Source organism: Papio anubis, unplaced genomic scaffold (genome assembly GCF_008728515.1).
Source record: "Papio anubis isolate 15944 unplaced genomic scaffold, Panubis1.0 scaffold202, whole genome shotgun sequence".
NCBI lineage: Eukaryota > Metazoa > Chordata > Mammalia > Primates > Cercopithecidae > Papio > Papio anubis.
Genome location: NW_022162044.1, coordinates 63,118 through 84,714, shown reverse-complemented (window position 1 = coordinate 84,714; position 21,597 = coordinate 63,118). Strand labels below are relative to the sequence as shown.

Below are 21,597 nucleotides of genomic sequence, written 5' to 3'. Positions count from 1 at the left end.
TTGATCACCACAGGAAAAAAATTAGACAAAATTTTAATACACTGTTTGGTTTGTATTTAAGTAATAACCTCTATTTGTATATGTTAGAATGGTTGCCTAATAATATTCTATAGAATAAGAAGATAATTCCTATATACACTAAATTAAAACATGGAACTCTGTAATTCTTCTAGACCATGGCCAATTTTCTGAATTCTGATCTCAATTCTTATTCTTTGTTCTCTTGAAATTAGATGTCTTTCACTGTGATTACTGGAGAGAGACATATACTAAGAACACTTAATAATTCCAATAAAATATTGCATGTATATTACTCATGAAGAAGTTAGAGACCATGACTATTAATTTCTCTAAGTTAAACTATACAACGTTACAAACTACATCAAGATGGTACTTTCAGCTGCAATTTCTAAATTGTACCTCATATCTAAATGATTTATGAAATTAATAAAGAAATTTATTTTTTATATAAATATACTTCTATTTCAATAATTTAACTTTTTAAATAGTCCCAGACTAAGACATTTATCTTTTTGACTTATATTTCTATGAAAATTATGGCATGACTTTAGCAACTAACTCTTTGTCCTGCCTCCCAACCAAAAAATTCTTCATACTGATGATTTTCGAACAAACTGCTTTATCTACAAATTGTTGTACTCTAGCCCAGGCACAATGGCTTACACCTGTAATCCTAGCAGTTTGAGAGCCTGAGGTGGGAGGATCGCTTGAACCTAGGAGTTTGCAACCAGCCTGGGTAACATAGCGAGACATTTTGTCTCCAAAAAAAAAAAAAGCAAAAACTAGAATTGGTGGTGTACACCTGCTGTCCTAGCTAATTGAGAGGCTAAGGCAGGAGGGTCACTTGAACCCATGAGTTTGAGTCTTCAGTGAGCTATGATCACACCACTGCACTCCAGCATGGATGACAGAGAACACGCTGTTGCTAGAAAAAGTAAACAAATTGTGTTTACAAACCACACTAACAAACCAAATTGTTGTACTACAATTTTGAAGACAACACAAAATACAGTCCTTGTTGTGAAAGTATACAAGTGAAACTACGCAGGCAACAGATGCTGTTGGAAGTGAAACTGAGGCTAAAAAAACGATTTATATGTGACTCGTGAAATTAGGGCCACGATTATGTCACTACTGCTTGCCACAAGTAAGGCACCCAGCAACAAAAGCAAACTGTTCATACGGTTTCTCTATGAATTAGAATTGTTTTGATAGAATTGAATTTTCTCGATTATAATTTCAGTAATAATTTTTATCATGGCTCTATGGCAGCAAATTGTTTTAACTTTTTACCAGCGTACATCATGGGTCACCACTACTGTATCTTCTACAAGGCTACCATGAGTAATATTTTCCTCTATCTGGAAACACTCTATTTCTTCAGTGTAAAAAAGCACATTATATCCTGGTCCATAATTTTTGTGAATTTAAAGCATTAAGAACTATGGATCTGATCCAAGCAGTGTGATGCACTAGGAAAAGTATGGGTTCAGAATAGGATAGGTCTGGCATAGAAACCAAACTCTCTTCTTAGCTACTTAAATTAATTGGACAAATAGAGCTTCAGTATTCTCATCTACAAGCTGGGGACTACAAGTCCTGTCTCATAGAGCTGCTACATGAATCAGGATGGGCCTCCCTATTCCTTCGTTTCTGAAGCCTGCTTCTCAAACTGAAACTGTGAACATCAGGAAAGGGCAAGAATAGTGTTAATATAAATTAGCGCTTGTGTAACAATGGTATTTTGGACTATTATTAGATATATTTATGTTTTCGGCCGGGCGCGGTGGCTCAAGCCCGTAATCCCAGCACTTTGGGAGGCCGAGACGGGCGGATCACAAGGTCAGGAGATCGAGACCATCCTGGCTAACACAGTGAAACCCCGTCTCTACTAAAAAATACAAAAAAACTAGCCGGGCGGGTTGGCGGGCGCCTGTAGTCCCAGCTATTCGGGAGGCTGAGGCAGGAGAATGGTGTAAACCCGGGAGGCGGAGCTTGCAGTGAGCTGAGATCCGGCCACTGCACCCCAGCCTGGGCGACAGAGCAAGACTCCGTCTCAAAAAAAAAAAAAAAAAGATATATTTATGTTTTCAAATTCAGTTAATTCTCTACGTATTAAAATGGACAATTTCCCTATATTATTCAATTAACAACAGACAAAAGTTATTTTCAAACAAGCATATGCAGTTTTAAGTGTGGATATACTTAATAATAATCTTCTAATAAGGAGAAAAATACTAATCCTCAGAGTCAAATTTATATGAGTTTAGTTACATTCTCTTTTATATAAGAATAAACAATCATCCCGCCCTGGTAAATCTCAGACAAAAAGATCACAAGGAAACTAGCAAATTCACTTGTGAGTAATAGTGATCTCCCCATTATCTGGTGCTTTGCTTGCCACAGTAAAAACTGTATAAACAGTGAAGCATAATACAAATTTGAATTATTATCATTAGTTTTAGATATGCTACAGATAAATACCTATCAACTTTTTCATCCCATTCTAATAGAAAAAACTAAAATGGCAAAAAAAGAACTACTAGTGATTCTAATTGCTCAAGCTTAATGAAAAATATATTAGACATTATTTGTGTTTTCAATGCATTAAAAATCTTTTCCATAAATATTATTCATGAAGAAGTTAGAGAAAATGAGTACTAATTTCTCTAAGCTAATAATCTCTCATAACATTACAAACTACATCTAAAGATGAATTTGCCAAATAAAATCAGTTTTTATTCTCATCAGCTGGAAACAGAAATTGGTATGATATTGAGAGCAGTTATAAATAACCCTCTGAACCTGAAACAGATCAAAAACATCAACTCTGCATATAAAAATGTTATTCTGACTATACATATTTTCTATTTTTCTCTTTCGGATATTGTAAATTGAAAACCCCCAGGGAAATACATAATTCATAAGTAATAAAGTGAAAAGGAAAACAGGGATGATACATTCTTAAGTGTCTAGAATACACAAGCAAACATTTTCCCCTGCAGTATTATGCTTTCTGGAATATTTGCTTTGATCTGCATTTCAAAACTCTACTTCATTGAAATTTAAAGAAACTGCAGATCCTACACTTTATTTAAAAGACGAAATTGTGGAATAATATTTAATCTGGTGAAAACCAAATGCTTTGTTTAAACCTTTTTAATCATTATGGAATGCTACCCATATCACCCTTGTCTACAGATAACTTAAATGTAGCATTAAAGAAATAAACTCTAATTCAGTATCCTATCCTATCTTTTAAGTTTTTATTGTTTAAAAAATAATGCTATCAGATATTTATCATTTTATTATCAAAAGCAGAAATGTGTGATAATACTAAATAATCTTGTTTGAACATAAATGCTAAATAATTTTTCAGCTGCATTAAAACAAATAGAATCTTAAGAGAGTATGAAATAAAATAAAATAAAAGCTTAAAACTAAGACAGATGTTAATTCTGACTTCAAAAAATCAAATACATTTTAATTTTTAAAGTAACTAAATTATTTCAATTTTGACTTTGTATCAGAGGGTAGAATTTAGACATCATCATTCTTCTCTTTAAAACACTCAATTGGTGAGGCGTGGTGGCTCAAGCCTGTAATCCCGCACTTTGGGAGACAAGAGGGGCATGGATCACTTGAGCAAAGGAGTTCAAGACCAGCCTGGGCAACTGTTAAAAACCTATTTGTACTAAAAATGCCAAAAATTAGCCTGGTGTAGTGGCACAAGCCTGTAGTCCCAGCTAATCAGGAGGCTGAGGTGGGAGGATCACCTAAGCCTAGACCAAGGTTGTAGTGACTCGTGAATGTGCCATGGCACTCCAGCCCCAGTGACAGAGTGAGACTCTGTCTCAATAAAATAACTAACTAACTAACTAAATAAATAAATGAAACATTCAGTCTTATTCCCATTTAATGTTGGTTGACTACTAAAATAGCAGTATAATTCAACCAATACAAAATTCTATTGAAATTTTGAAAAATCCTTTAAGAAACCCTAATATAATTATACTGACTCTAACAGAGTTCCACTTAAAAAAATAAACTCGAATAGAATTCTTTATATAGGCTCATCACCATCCTTAGCTTTTGATTAGCTTCCATATGTGCTATTTATCTTTTTTGTTTGCTGGAGTGCAATGATATGATCTTGGCTCACTGCAACCTCCACCTCCCGGGTTCAAGCTATTCTCCCACCTCAGCCTCCCAAGTAGCTGGAATTACAGGCGTGAGCCACCATGCCCAGCCCATCTGTGCTATTTGTCAAACTTCAATTCCATACGGTGATCTAAGTACACATTTGTTGTGTGTGTGTGTGTGTGTGTATGCCTATACACATATACAAATGTAAATCTGTTGAATTCATGTTCATAAACAAGTTTTTTACCATGTGAAATATGTACTTTTTAAAGTAAAAAATAAATACTATATCATATCTGACTCTAGGAGAGCTGATAGCATAGTGTGGGCAGACACCAAGCAGAAATCATTTTAAGAGTCTAAAAAATTAGTTTGTTGTACTCTATTCCAAAGAATTTCATATCCAGAAACTTCCTATAAAATTGTTAAACTTATCTATGTGGGTAATGGATGCTCTGTTAGCTATTTCAATTGTCTAAATAGGCAGCTGCCAATCTGGAGAGATGAAAGTAGGTAAGTTGTACTTACTGAACAGCTAAGTTGTATTTAAAAGTTGGGGAAAAGGGGAATGTCTTGGTAGCTTTATCTCACCAGTAGAAACAATACAGTAGGTAGTTACAGGCAGCTTCTAGAAGGGGAAAAGAGACCCAATAGGTACTTGTGGAAATCCAGAGATAAGCAAATTGAAGCCTGTGTAGATTTGGATATGGATGTGAATATATGTTATAATGAGGAAAAAAATCATCATGGAGAAAGTATTATTATTATAGCTTTCACACAGATTAATTCAGAGATTAATAGAAACCTCTATGAATTTCCAAATCTCTGTTAGTCTCACAGCCACTGTGTTATCCACACTTAAACCTCTCTGTTCCTTCTTTAATAATCACATCATGTTTCTAAACAGGGAAGGGTCCCTAGAGGAAATGACATTTAAGTGGTCCGACTCTGTGTATATCTAGTATCCTCTGCTTGAGTCTATCATAGTACTTAATATGTTAACACTCTAACTTTTGTACAAAAATACAAGGTATTTTTGTATAACTATAATTGTATTTGATCTCTTCCATTTGCTTTAATAGTCAACAACTTTTGCATAAGGTTTATTGATGATACACATCATGAATGAGGTCGAATTTAGTTACTTTCCACTAAGAATATAAAATTGATTGTTTTTCAAAATATTTATCATTATTTCATTATTTCATTAATCATTATATCATTATTTCATTCATTTAGTGATTCTTGATTTGGTGCTACTCGTGCTAATTGGTGATATAAAAGTGATTTACAAGCAATTCATTTAATTAACCTAAGAACCCCATGGGGTAGAAGATATCCATATCCCAATTTAACTCATTTAAACTTTAGAAATATCATCGGATAGAGGCTAGCAATATTCCCATTTTATAAATGGGAATATATAGATGAAGAATATATAAATATATAATATATATTTAAATATATGTTTACATATATTATATATTTATATATATAAATGAATAATATATATAATTATATATATATATATGAGAAGAACTTAAAGCTAAAAAAAAAAAAAATAATAATGTTCCTAAAGTCATCCACCAAGTAAGTGGTAGTGCTTGTTTCTGAACCCGAGAGTTTGGCTCTAGAGTCGATAACCTTAACTAGTAACCATAATAAGCTACTTCTCATTCTGATTTTAAAATTACCTACTAAAATAGATCTTAGTTGAGTTGAAAGGCTCATTGAATTGCCATAAACGGCATTTTGAAGATGATTTCTCTGCCCATCCTCACCTCATGAAGAGTAAGTAGCATTTTCATTGAGATTAGATATCACACATCAAGACTAACTAAAGCTACGAGAAAAAACTACACATTATATTCACATCGTAAGTACTCTCCATAAAACAAGCAGTCAGAATGGAATGTGCCCATGCAGCCCACTTCTGATGCTTATCATTCCGCTTTACCTAAAGGATTTGGAAATTATTCTGTCCTCTTGCACTGTAAACTCACATTTATTTAAGAGTCAAAAATGCAAAAGTTTGTATGCCGAATCAGGTGGTATGTCAGAAGGTTTTATTTTTAATATTAGCTGAAGGAAATCTCCAGCATGGTGCTTTTTATTTCATCTGCAGAAAGGTCAAAATATTTACTGGAAAATCTGAAATAACAAGAAAAAAAATCCCTGGCAAATTTTAGAGTGACATTAAGGCAAGGCATTTTTTTCCTTCCAGGCTCTGACTCTGGGCAGTTATGAGTTTATCATATCTAAGGAGAATATTCCTAAGTAATGATACAGATGTGGAGCTGATCCTGCTTCAATCAGTGCCCTTTTCCTAAGCTGGAGGTAATGGGCAGCACTGATCATCTCCTGCTTGAAATCTACCAAAATTTGATAACTTTTATCTAATTACTAAATAAATGATCTTTAAATTCTTCAGTGAAAGTTTAAATAATCCCTTTAAACTTATGAAATATTTGGTAGGTATGCTAGAGGAAATTGCTGTGGCATCTTTGTTGAAAGGAATAACCAAAATTCTTCCTGAATGAATTTTGAATCCCAGTTGTGATGGCTTTGTGCGTATGTTTCTATCTCTGAGATAATTAATATATTTATGATAAGAGGCATTTGAATACATTTTAAAATATATAGAAGGACTTGACTAAATTAATACTCATCACACTTACAGAGTGCTATATGTATCATTTGCCATTTTGATTAATCACTTCACACTTAACTATTACTGGATAATGACACTCAAAAATCTCTACCATAAGAAATCTATATGTAAAGCAAATAAGTCACCTAGTAAGGAATTATTTTAAAGGGCAAGTCTTTTATTCTCACTTTCTGCCCACATTTGTATCAAGAATAGCTTTGGATCCTATAATAAACTCCATCTATGAATAATATCCTAGTCAACAAAATTCTTTATTGCATTTCTCAAGCATGTTGTCTGCACACAGACTTAATGATAGTGACCAAGCTTCACTGTTACAGTAGCCATATCTTTTATTCACTGAGATTTATTGTTTTATATTTCAGCCTGTATGACTCACGAAGAGAACAACTTATTTTGTCAAAGAATCACTGTATACTGGTGCCAGCATACTTTTTAAAGTTAAATGCCAGGAAAATAAGTGTAACTGCAAGTGTTTTAGGGAACTATCCAGACTAGGAAAAGCACTGGCTGGATCATTAGTGGCATTTCATTCAGAGTGGAAATATTTTTTTTTCATCCAACGTGCATAAGAAAGAAACAAATCTTCTGATCAAGTGGTGTATTTTCCATCTACCTATCAGTTAGGATTACTTTCCTCTGAGACAAAATAATATACTTCTTGGAATATTAGAAAAAATACAAACCTATTTATAAGCTAAAGTGTCAAAAATTCTAGCTAATAGACAGTTTTGTTTTAGAAATTCTCACTATTTGAATGACTGAAAAGACCTTACTCACCATAGGACCAGGTGGTCCATCTTGGCCTGCAGCTCCAGGGAGACCTTGTTCTCCCTAGAGAAAATAAAAATGATTGATTTTTAAAATTAATAAAAGAATACATATTTATTTCTTTCTTTAAAATTTTAGAAATATGAGAAGAAAACAAAGCAAATATCACCCATAATTTCTGCCATATGGAAGACATCTACAAATATTATAAATAATTTTGTTCCTTTACTATGCATATATGTCTATATTCACATACACACAAATATATATATAGGTGTATATATAAACATTTCAAATCATTGAAATTTTAAAATTTAGTTTTCTATTTTCTCTTTATAAGTTAGTGTTTCACCATGAACTTATTAAATAAGTGATATACTTAAATATATAGTATCTGACTTTTTTACATTATATGTATAGAATTCCCGCAAAATTATCCACATGATAACTTATGGACTAATGCTAAGATAAGCACCTTCATTCACAATTATTTTAAAATAAAAATGTTATTTTCAAAAAAGCATATTTTTAACACAGATGCTCACCACAGGGCCAGGGATGCCCCGAAGACCTTCTGGACCAGGCTTTCCTGCAGGTCCCTGAGGACCGACTGGGCCGGTTTTTCCAGGAGGACCTTCGGCACCTGCTTCTCCCTGTTAGGGAATAAAATATGGGAGCACATTAATGATGAGAAAAGACTTTTATCATTTTACTAAATGTACTGAAAAAAAGTTGATCAGTTTATGCATCAAATTTTCAAATATAATGCCTATTATATATAATATATATTATATATATGTATATATTATATATATGTATATATTATTATTATTTTTTTACCTTTGCGCCTTTTTCACCTTGTCTTCCCTCTGCACCTGCAGCTCCAGGAGGACCCTATAGATATAAGGTTTAATGTAAAGTATGTATCACATATAAAAGCAAAGTTAATGAGCACTTGTTTACAAACACTAAAGTTTAATTTGTAACAGATGAATAAATTACAGTTTTCTATCACTATTTGGTTTAAAACATAATAATGAAAATCAAAACCCATTTTATGTACAAACTTCGTCTTAAAATACTGAAAAACAGCACAGATTAAGTATACTACAGATAATCACTTCACATCAATATAAGAAAGCAGTAAAAATAAATTTTTTAAAGAACTGCTGATAAATTAAAATCAACACCCTGAATGTGTTAAATACTGATATATCATTTATGTTTAGTATTAGAAATTAATTTAATGTATCTATTTGTATTCTATTTGTATTCTCATACGTGTTTTAAGAATGGCCCCTTTCTTAATCTTAGAATATGTATATGTTCATGCATTCTTACAGGATCACATAACAACTAAAGAAACACAATATTTTAAATTATGATGGTCAACAGACACAGTATTTTCATTTTTGAGAACTATGCAATTCACATAAATAGGTAAAATGAAAGTGAATATCACTTTGTAAATCCTAATATTGGAAGTAAAATTGAAAAAAAATTACACTTCAGATGTCATCCAAAAGTATGAGTACAGAACGACTGAAAAAGAAACTTAACGATCTCCAATAAACTGCTTTTCATTTTTTCCCCTAAGACTCTGTTATTTTTCCATTAATTTACTTTAATTTTCATAATAAATTGTGCTCAAAATCATTAACTGAGATTGGGGTGGTGGTTGCAGAGAGTAGTCATGGTGGTGTTAATTGGTGAGAATAAGGCGAGACAGGAGGATGCCATATTAATATTCTAATGGTGACTATATCCCAGCCTTTTATATCGTATTTTAAACTGTATATCAATAGCGGTGGATGATGACAGGTTGCTTGAAGGGTACAACATGCATTGCTTCAGTGTTGGATGCACTGAAGGCTCAGGCTTCATCACAATGCAATAACAGTATAGCAAAATTACACTTGTACCCCATGAATATATACAAAAAGTAAAGACGAATAAAATGAATATCAAGCACTTCATCGATTCCATGAACTCCATGGAATTCCATGAACTCATTTTATCTCAGAAAGAGTCAATGATGACATCATTAGTAATTATTTTCTCAATATCATTCCTATAACTTTATCTATTATTAGACATTCAATGCACCTCAACCCAAAGATAAGAAATGTATAAATTCTATGGGTAATATCTTGAGGTGGAATCAACATGCTAATAATAATATATACATTAAAACTTCAAAGAACATCTTTCAAATTTCGTATTTATGCAAAAGGAATTCTGTATTGAACCATGAATTTCAAATTTGTTCTATTGTTAAAATGTTGAGTCAGAAATTATTTTGGTGTGATATTTAAAATAATAACATGCAAAGTAGATACAACAATAATAATGACTATTATTTTGGAAATAGACATGATGCTATCCAATGAAATAATAGCTTTTCCTTATTCAATGATAGTTTTTTCTTAGACTAGTAGCATAATGATATGTGGGCTTAACCTCAAAAGATTGCATTTACAAACATGAAGCTTATAGTAGAAAAGACTTATCAATGCATGGCTTTTTAAAAAGCAAGCCATCTATTGTCTAAAATTAGAAGGAAAATATCACCTTTATGTGAAAGGAGAAAGAAAATCAGAATTAGAAGAGCCTAGAGAATTTCATCATAACTAAACGAAAACACAGCAACTAAATCGTGATTAAAATAAAGGGCTTCTCTTCCCTACATAATTTCTTCCCTCTGTGAACAAATATCTCTCATAGTAATTTTTTTTTTATTAAATGACTTTGTTCTGTTCTTTTTCTCATTTTTCTCAATTTTATTTATTCCTTATATTTTTTCCAGATGACAACAAAATTAAGAAAAATGAGGATGAAAGCAGATATACTTTCCTGAGAAAGTAGTAAGTATCCTTTAGAGAAAAACTCATGTGTTCCCCAAAAAGCATAGGCTAAAAACTTAATCCTCAACACAGTGTTGAGAAGTGGGACCTAATAGGAGGTGTTTAGGTCATGAGGGCTCATGAACTGATTAGTAATAAATATAAAAAGGCTGAGGCAGCCAGGCACAGCAGCTCATGCCTGTAATCCCAGCACTTTGGGAGATCAAGGCGGGCGGATCGCCTGAGGTCAGGAGCTTGAGACTAGGTGGACCAACATAGTGAAACCCCGTCTCTACTAAAAATACAAAAAAATTAGCTGGGCATGGTGGTAGGTGCCTGTAATCCCAGCTACTCGGGAGGCTGAGGCAGAAGAATCGCTTGAACCCAGGAGGTAGAAGTTGCAGTGAGCCGAGATCGCACCATTGCGCTCCAGCCGGGGAAACAAAAGCAAAACTCCATTTCAAAAAAAAAAAAAAAAGGCTGAGGCTGTGATTTTGATGTCTTGCTCTTTCTTGTCTGCTCTTTGTCCTTCCACCATGCCATGGCATCACACTACAACAAGGCCCTTGCAAAACGTGGCCACTCAATCTTGGACGTCCCATCCTTCAGCCAATAAATCTGTGCTTATTATACATTACAGAGTCTGTATTATTCCGTTATAGTAGTACAAAACAAAGACAATGCCTATGGGCAAATTCTTGTCCCAATAATTTATTCCTCATATGTTTGCATAAACGAAGGGGCAGAAACTTAATCTGGTGAGCTCTTGCTGTACTTTCATGAAGTAATGAGTGTTCTTATTGAAAAATACCTCATAAAAACATAACACACTAAAATAGGGTCTAGTTAATCTCCACCAGTGGTTATTGTTATAACAGATTTTTCTACTCATGAGAACGATTCTTCACATAAAGCATCTAATATAATCTTCTTTCCACTATTCAAGTTTTACAGTATGATTCTGTAATTTAATAATTTTTCCACTCATGTCACAAACATTTAAATAGCGCTTATATTCCAGAATGTGCTATGCATATAAATAACAAGTAAAATCAAATCTGTAAGGAATTCTCAGAATTTAGTTACAAACACAGATACAAAGATTAACAAATAGAACACTGTAAAATAAACAAAGATGAGATCAGTGTATGAAATAGGTACAATGATCCAGTTTGGCAGTATAGAGGATTTTCCTAAAAACCTGGTCTCTGATCTGAATCTTACAGGATGGGTAGATGAGAGAGGGATGGCTTCTTCTAACACTTTCTTTACCTTCTGATCACTCACATGCATGCTCAAAGGAGTAAGAATGGAAAGTACACGATACTCTTTACGGACCTGCTAAGAGTTCACTTAGGCTAGCAGCTAAGCATTTATGCATTTGTCTTGCTATGAGGCAGAATATTAGGGTGCATGACTATGTGGTGACTTGAGAGTTAGGGAGGAAAAAAGAGAATTGGAGAAAGGCAGAGACTTGGTATATGGAGATCTTGATTTTTTAATATTAGCAAATAAACTGCCAAGTTTAGTATAAAATTAGCTATTTGAATAAACAAACATTTTTGAACATGTTAAATGAACAAGAATTTTTGTTTCCCACATTAAAAAATTAGAACAATTTTCCCAAAAATATTAAAAACATTAATATTTAAAATAGTTTAAAAATAAATACATTTGATTCAAAATTTTCAGAACCTTTAATACTCCTCTTGAACTATGAATCTCCTAGAAGGGAATTATGAATCTCCTAGAAGCAGTGGTTCCCAAATTAAATGCAGACCTTTTTTTCATAATGACCTTACTTGGAAGGCACAGTTTTGTACCACACAGAAATTTTAAGTGGATTTACAATTTATTTTATTATTACAATGTACTTTCTACCTATACATTTATATAAGAATTTTTCAAGGATTTTGTAAAAAAAAAAGTCTGAATTTGAAATTTGAATTAATTCTATATATATTATAATACTTCATATACGTGTGCATATATATACACATACACACATGGTACATGCATATACAAGGTACACACACACATATATATATAGTTTGTGTGTGCATAGTAAGTTAAAACCTCATCTGTCATTATAACCAATTAATAACAAGAGTTACCATTTTAATTTTTTATTGTGAACTTCCCTTTGGCAATATGAGCTGAATTCCATTTAATATGTGCATTTTGAGGTTATAATGCTTAAATTATTTTAGTCAGCTCTAGATTTTTTTTTTCAGTAAAAGGACATGGGACTAGTTAAAATGATAAATTTAGTATTAGAAGTCCATGGCTTATTGAAACAAGCTGTACAAATCTTCCAGTTCCTTAAGGAAATATACATTCATTCTCAAGTATTACAAATGAATGACAGAAAGTACATGTACTACGAATGATAATGTAATTCTCCTATTTGTTTAATAACCATTAGAATTTTCTTTCTCAGTATCACTGCCACTTGCAACATTGTGATCAATATTCTGTTAGGAAGTTTTATTATCATTCATGCGTAAGATTCAATCACAGAAAAAAAGTGGTAATACTTTTGAACACATTTCTTGTCATTGCTACTTCTGACATAAGATATTATGGAAAAAAATGTGACTTTTGTTATTGTTTCCACAGTGGGAAAGTAAGGATTTGAGAAATGTTAATTTCCACAAAATATACACAAAGCTAATTTAAGATTAACATTTCTAGATGGACTAAAGGGACACAGATTGTACGGCAATTCTGTATTCAGCCAAACCACGAGCCTGTTGAACAGATATTATCCTACTGCATAGAAATATGTTCTTGCTATTTTCACAAAAGTGGTATTAAATTGATTGCTGCATCAGATATTGCTGTCTGCTGACTGAACCCAAAGGTTTGTGGTGACAGTATTCTCAAATCAGTTTCAATTCATAGAATTCACTCTGCATTATATCCCTCTATTATTAGATGCTTTGTGTTCACCCGTGGTATAGACAAAGTGACCTCACATATGTACAGTGTATAAACAGAGTGATCTCACTTATGTAGTGTTTTCCTCTTTTTGACACAGTGTCTCACTCAGTTGCTCAGGTTGAAGAGCAGTGGAGTGATCTCGGCTCACTGCAGCCTCAAACTCCTGGGCTCAAGCTATCCTCCCACCTCAGCCTCTGAGTAGCTGGGACTACAGGCTCATGCCATCATACCTGGCTAATTTCTGTATTTTATTGTAGAGATAGGGTTTCACCATGTTGCCCAGGCTGGTCTCCTACTCCTGAACTCAAGTGATCCTCTTGCCTCAGTCTCTCAAAGTGCTGGGATCATGGGCATAACCAAATACCTCTTACTCGGTTGACTCATAGTTTAATAACTTTATTTTTTCTTAAACCAGTCTTAAATATCTACTGTTTGACAAAAACATTTTATTAAAAAATATATGCAGTTGTCATGAATTTAAATGCTTCTATTTTTGGTAATTGTTATCATAGGAAATACTTTAACATATATGTCACATGAATTTGCACCAAGGGATAACCAATTTATATTAGTAGTATAAGTATAAATTTCTTTAAAATTACAATATCATATACTTTGAAAGTGTATATATATAGAACATATCCTTTTTCTATGTGTATCACCCAGTTAGTTCTGTATTGGTCACCGCTGAACTCAAACACCAAAGCAAAATCAACAATAAACAAAACTAAGTTTACCGTGGATTTATTGCTAATGATCTGTCCTTCCATGTATACAACGAGGACATTAGAAGAAAATATTTTACTCCTTTTTATCTTTATATTCTTTTTAATAATAGGTTTATTGAGTTTATAAATAATACTAAAATTTGAAACCCTTATTCAATGCTTAATAATAACATCCACTGTTTGAGATCCTGATAAATTCAGGCATTAGGCTTTGTGCTTTAAATATACATTTTCTTAATTTCATTTACTCCTCACTTCAGTATTGTAAATTAGTTACTATGCCTACTTTATAAATGAGAAAACTGAGACTCAAATAAATTAACTTATGCCAAGTCACATTTTTAGGTAGCAAGAATTTGCAACAAGTTCTGTCTGATTCTGATGCAACAGCATTCTGGTCTACTTTTTAGTGAAATTAAGATAAAAGGAGTGTCAGTTTATAGGTTGCAAATGATGTTAGTAAATAATTTCAGCTTCAATTTCTGGGTTTGCTTTTTTTTTTTTTTTTTTTGTTTTGTTTTGTTTTGTTTGTTTGTTTTTTTTGAGAGAGAGTCTCCCTCTGTTGCTCAGTTTGGAGTACAGTAGAACAGTCATGACTCACTGCAGCCTGGACCTCCCAGGCTCATCCAATCCTCCCACCTCAGCCTCCCAAGTAGCTGGAACTACAGGCATGTGCCACCACACCTGGGTAATTTTTTAAAGTTTTTGTGAAGACGGGGGTCTCACTATGTTGTCTCAAACTCCTGGGCTTAAGTAATACTCCTGCCTAAGTCTCTCAAAGTGCTGGGATTACAGGTGTCAGCCACTGCACGTGACCTGTGTTTCCATTTTTTCTTTTTCTTTCTTTTTTTTTTTTTTCAAGCTAAGCCACCTATTTGTTTATGTTGAGGTAGAGCTATTGACTAAATTAATTAGTGTTGTAGGCTGTACATTAATGGTGCAAGCATTAATTGCTAGTGTTAAACCAGAACAAATCATAGTTTTGGTAATAAGATTGTTGACATAAGAGTAATTTTTTACACCATTGAAATATATTTTACTCTGGTGAAGAAAATAGATTATTATGTAAAACAGACAGAAGCAATTAAGCATGCCAGTTTATCCAAACCTAATATAGAAAACAATTTAACATATTGTGTTAAATGGTTTTCAGTTTCAATTCATTGTTGCCATATTTTAAAAGAGAAAACCCTGCATATTATTGCTCGATTGGACTGACCTAAGGTTGATTTTTCTGTTATATCAAAATGAATGTGAATAGCTTTGTAAGCAATGCATCGTCACCACCGTTCTCATGTTATTATTAATTTATGAATACAAAGCCTTCTAATTTTTTTACAAAGTGATGAGAATGCATTAAAATAGCTCATCCTCTTTCTATAAATTGTAATTTAAAAAGAGAGGATAGAAGAGTGCTAAAATTTTTATGAGGTTAATTTAAAAATCAAAGGGAACTCAACTAATGTACTTTCTCATAATGCTATAGAGCACATGCTAGAATGACTCAATATTATATAATTTTAGTCTTTCAACATAAAAATGCATTACATATACAGTACAGTATCATTAACTTAGAAGCTTCCTACATACCACTTGTAACAATTGCAATCCATTTTTATTCCACAGAAGTAACTACTATCCTAAATTTTTGTTAATCATTGGCTTACATTTCTTTATCATATTTACCACTTATGTTTAAATGCTGAACATGTCCTTAACAATGTTGCATATTATATAAATGAAATAATGTAATCTATCTTTTCCACATAAACATTATATACACATACACACACAAGACATATGTATAAACACACACATATTTATTCTGCTTAATATTTAACAATAGATTTTGACATTCATCTATGTTATGCATGCATCTGTAGTGCATTCACTTTTATGGCCATACAAAATTTTAGTTTATGAATATACCTAAATTAACTTATCTTGTCTACAGTTATTATTAACAAGGATAACAAAACATTATTCCTCGAGTCTTTTGGAGCAAAATGTCATCTAGGATATGTGCTTAGAAATGGAATTACCAGATGACAGAAAAAGTTCATGTTACATTCTATTAGGTAACGTAGAACTATTTGCCTAAAGCAGCAGTACCCAGTAACTCATAACAGCCGTGCATAATAATCTTCACTGTTTTTTGAAAACATTCTTCCCAATACTTGGTTTGTCAAAATACATTTTTGTTAATTGGTGGATGTGATATAGTATCTCAATGTAATTTCTAGTACACACTTTCCTAATTCCTACAAATATTTTCTTTTTTCAGGGGGTATTTGTGTCAAATACTTTTTCATGCCATTGGCATATTTTTTTCTACTGTTTTTTCTTGCTACTATAATTTGTAAGACATACTTAGATATCCTAACAAATTATTCTATGCATGTTTCCTGTATGTTAGAAATATTTTCTCCTAATTAGATCTTTTTGTTCCACTGTCTTCTAAGTACTTTGGGTAAATAGGAAATTGTAATAGCAACTTGATACATCAATCTATTCCTTTCTGATTACACCTGTGTGATCAGAATTTATGACTGGATGTCAAAAATTATTCTCAAATAATTTTTGCTAAAATATTTCAAAGTATACCTTTGACATTTATGATTATAAATCAACTGGAATTGAATTCTGTGAAATGAGCTAGATGAGGTATATTTAATCTTTTTGCATATAGAAAATCACTTCTCTCAGCAGAATTTTTTCAATAGCCTATCCACTTTCCATTGATGTATAATGTCCAATTACAAATAAGGTTTACATATACTCATGGGTCTTTTCTGGGCATTTTCTTCAATGGACCATTGCCTATACATCTATATTAAAAAACAAGCATAACTTTGCAAATAAATTATCTTAGGGTCTTATTTTCTACTCATCAATCCACTTAACCATAATTTTATTTTTTTAAGGATTGTTTTATTCCTTTTAATCAGGGGAATTAACCAGGTTGTCTAGTTAGAAATATTGGCAGGAATGAGAGTAACATAATTTTTCTATTTTGTAATTGTATTTGATATTTATATCTAAAGAAAAATTTACCAATTGCTTATAATTTCAGAATATCATGTAATCTTTAATGCTGAATGAGAAAATAATTATTGATTATTGCTATAATTTGGATATTTCTCCCCCCCCCATCCTCATGTTGAAATTTGATTCCAAATCTTGGTGGTAGAATCCAATGGGAGGTGTCTGAGTCATGGGAATGGATTTCTTATGAATAGATTAATACCCTTCCTTGATGGGGGTGAGTGGTTTCTCACTCTGTTAGTTGCTGAAAGAGTTGGTTGTTAAAAAGCGCCTGGCACCTCTGCTGCCCCTTCTTGCTTCCTTTGTCACCTTGTGATCTCAGCACACACCTGCTCTGCTTCTCCTTCCATGAGTGGGAGCAGCCCGAGGCCCTCACCAGAAGCAGATGTTGGCATCACGCTTCCTGTAGAGCCTGCAGAACTGTGAGCTAGATAAACCTCTTTTCTTTATAAATTACCCAGCCTCAAGTATTCCTTTACAGCAACACTAAATGTACTAAAAAAGGATGCTTCATATTCTTAAAGCAACAAGTAACTAAATATGTTTGCACATTTCCATTAATATACTACTGTATTTTTATTATAACTGATTATTTCTAATATATGAAAATGCATCCTTCATTATAAGAGACAGGAATTAAGAATCAGCAATTAATTCATGTTTTAAAATTATATCTCATTTAACTAGAAATTGTGAGGTCCAACTTAGATGTAAATGAATAAGAACGTAAATACATGGACTTTCTCTTACTTAAAACTACTTCAGTGTTGTAGAACAAATGTATAATCTAAACCTCTGAATATGTACTGACTTTTCTATGATATTTTCTCAATTCTAGAATTGGGGGGAGGTCTTCCTAGAAGTCTGACTTATTCACTAAAATTATAATTGTCGATCATTACCCATTCCAAAGTAATAAACACAAATATATTTTAAAAACATGTTATAATAAAGAATAAAAATTTGTTGTATTATATTATCATGATTTTTAAATTAGTAAATATGACTGAAAATATTTGAAAGTTTATAATAATGTCAACATTGTTATATCAAAATACTTTCATACAACAGCTTAATAGTTTTAACATATAATATTTTTATGTGATAGTTATAGATTTATATATAAGTTTTGGGTCATATTATTATACTAAAAGGGGGGCATGAGACTTACTCGTTCACACATACATGTCTCTTTTTTATGTTTCCATTAATACTCTTTAATAAGTTATTTTATCATTTACTTAAAACATTTTTCAAAAATATTCAGCTGTTTTCAAAATAAATAATTCATGTGACCCACCACTGAATGGCTAAAGAAAGGAATTCATTCTAAAACTCTGTTACCACATTAAGAGAATTCATCTCAAATATCAAATGGTAATTAGTTAAATTTATAAAAAAAAGAAATAAATAATCTTTTGACATATTTTAAAATGAAACTAGACTAGATAGCACTTGCTAAGAGTTTGACTTGAGTAATAAAATGAGCTGAGAAGCTGCCAATATATAATAGAATATTCAAAATCAATTTTGATACAGTCTCTCCTTTTCTACTTGCTACATTTTGAAGCAAGGTTTAATTTCCTCTGTATCAAAAGCATCATGCTTTATACTTGTATGACGATTATCCTTGCGCTCAGAAGTTTTTAATAACTATGCCATAACTCAGAGGTAACACAGCAACAGTTATGAGGTGAATATATTTTTTTTATTGTGTTACGTGAGTTATCTTATGTTCAACCCAACCGTAGTGTGGGTGTTAGGTCCCCTGAGAAACAGAGAATACACAATTTGCCAAACATAATACAGGTAATAACTGGTGAAGCTCAGTTGAAAGCCAGCTATTATAACTGCATTGTTCTACCAACCACATTATATAGCATCCCACCATCTGAGGCCAGAAGGAAGAAGAAAAAAATGATTTACTGTTGTTTCAAGAAGTATTTCAATACATTCTCAAGGACATTTTATATAATTATTCTTCCAAAAGGTCTGAAATAGTATAATAGACAGCTATGCATCACAGTTTTATGAACAGCTGGACTTAAAGCAGAAAGAGGCAATGGATATCAAAAAATCATGCAACACTTTCTAATTACTTTCTAAGAATAAGAGCCCCATGGTTGTTTGGGGGATAAATCTACTTATACTGAGACCATGCTTTGGGGTTGCGGACACAATAATAACAAGAGAAAATGTAAAAAAAAAAAATAAATAAATAAATAAATAGTACTTGGCCAATGAAGAGCAAATTGTTTTCAGAGACAAGTTTTATTATAAATTAAGTATATTTTTGGCAAAGAGAAATGTTTGTAAATATGGATTCAAATTTGTATTGCTGAGAGACAAAAGTAAAACCCATTCACATTCTATGTTTACTGTAAGGATATTCAATATCAAAAATTCCCCTAAACTAAAGATACCATTAGAAAACAGCAGTGGCACTAATTGCCTTGCTGTAATCCAGTAACTTTGGATTACTGAAGGGGGAATCAGCCTGATAAATATATTTTGATGTTTATCACATATTTTACTTATGTGCCGGTTTGAAAATAGACTGAAGGAGGTACAGAAGAACGCTCTAAAGTGAAACAGCTGCTGCAAGAGGCAAGTCTGCAGAGATTGCTTTATTATGAAAAGAATGCACCAGTGAGAAAAGGACAGGAAAGTAAACCTCCTAGGGTCTACTATGGCCAATAATTTCAGCAATATCTATTTATTTATATTGTGCTATAGCACATCATTAAAATACTGTTTCTGAGTCAGAGAAGTTTGACACTGTAAAGCAATTTAACATTATATACTGATTCCTGAGCTCATTCCATTGATGCATTCAGGTTTTTACAATGTTTTAAGCTAGCACTGGACTTTTGACAGCTCATCCCCATGTATTACAACAGGAGTTAATGTTCAGGATACCACCAAAGTCTTTTATAATAATCTACTACATTTGTACAAAGGGGAGATCTAAGCACAGAGGAGTGGAAAACTCCTTAAGTAGAAGTTGTTTTTCTCATTTTTATTGTGACAGTGAAATAGTTAGAATATGTTATATTTTAGTTATTATTTGGCACATTTACAAATTGTTTTTAGGATTTATGATATTTCTCATTATTCTTATAACATGCTGCCTGCAGCTTGCATATTGTATAAATTTATACATGGTGACTAATGAACATATGTTTCAAATAAAGAATTAAAGAAACTTACTCTTTTTCCAGGAGGACCTGGTGGGCCAGCCTCACCAGATGGACCAGGAGGACCCTATAAAATGTGAAAAAATACCTTTAACAAAATTGGATATTATTTTGTGGCCTATATAAAATTTCAAAATCTGGATGGAAACCCACCCTCTTTCTTCATTTCCAGATGTCAATATTTCCTGGAAAATCTCGGCCCTATTTCAGATACTTAAACTTCCTCTAGATATTTATACTTAGAGCTGGTAAATTTATATGGTAAAATGATTTATGGTTAGAACAAAATGAATCAAACTCTTTTTATGTAAAACTGTGTCCTATTAAAAAGTGCTAATTTATATCTGGCAGGCATTAAACAGGCATGCTAATTAATATAATCATATGGTTCATAATTCCGCTCATATCACATAAACATGTGAAATCATAATACTATGACTTCTAAATTTCTTTTTGTACAACACTAACATTCTATGCCAAGGTGTATATATCGTGTTGATATGGTTTGGCTGTGTCCCCACCCAAATCTCATCTTGAATTGTAGTTCCTATAATCCCCATGTATCGTGAGAGGGACCCAGTGGGAGGCAATTGAGTGATGGGGGTGGTTACTCAAATGGTGTTCTTGTGATAGTGAGTGAGTTCTCACAAGATCTGATGGTTTAATAAGTGGTTTTTCACCCTTCACTTGGCACTCCTCTCTCCTACTGCCTTGTGAAAAAGGACATGCTTGCTTCACCTTCCACCATATTGTAAGTTTCCTGAGGCCTTCTCAGCCATGCAGAATTGTGAGTCAATTAAACCTCTCTGCTTTATAAATTACTCATTCTTGTGTACTTCACAGGAGCATGAGAATGGACTAATATACAGGCTGAGATATGACCCACAAGTCTTATCTATGCAGAATAAGCCTGTATCTGTGATAGCAAAGCATCTAGTGGGAGTGGCCCCAGAGACAAAATTGTGTTGAGGGACCATTGTCTTTGATTTCTAAAGTGAGTGCCCTCCCTTACTTTCACCCTAAATAACTATATGTGTCCAAAGTACCCTCGTGTATCATTCATAAGTTTTTTTTAAAAAGGCCTATACTATGTTGAGAGTTCATTTAGGTTCACAATTAAAATAATTAATGCTAATGATGGGATAATAACTTTGTTAATGATGAGATAACTTTTCTTTTAGTATTATTGTGTTTTTAATTTTTTAACACAATGGATAACTGAATTTGATATAGTG

The 21,597-nt window shown here is 32.6% G+C and overlaps 1 protein-coding gene across 1 annotated transcript in view; it reads right to left on the bottom strand.

Annotated features, from left to right (window-relative positions):
- Nucleotides 1-21,597, bottom strand: part of LOC116272796 (collagen alpha-1(XI) chain-like) — a gene marked incomplete at its 5' end in the record, with an annotated part of 95,191 nt that overhangs the window by 14,469 nt on the left and 59,125 nt on the right. The window contains 4 exons of the mRNA XM_031661612.1: nt 7,616-7,669; nt 8,152-8,259; nt 8,447-8,500; nt 20,376-20,429. Of these exons, the coding sequence (XP_031517472.1) occupies nt 7,616-7,669; nt 8,152-8,259; nt 8,447-8,500; nt 20,376-20,429 (270 nt within the window). The remainder of the gene's footprint in view (nt 1-7,615; nt 7,670-8,151; nt 8,260-8,446; nt 8,501-20,375; nt 20,430-21,597) is intronic.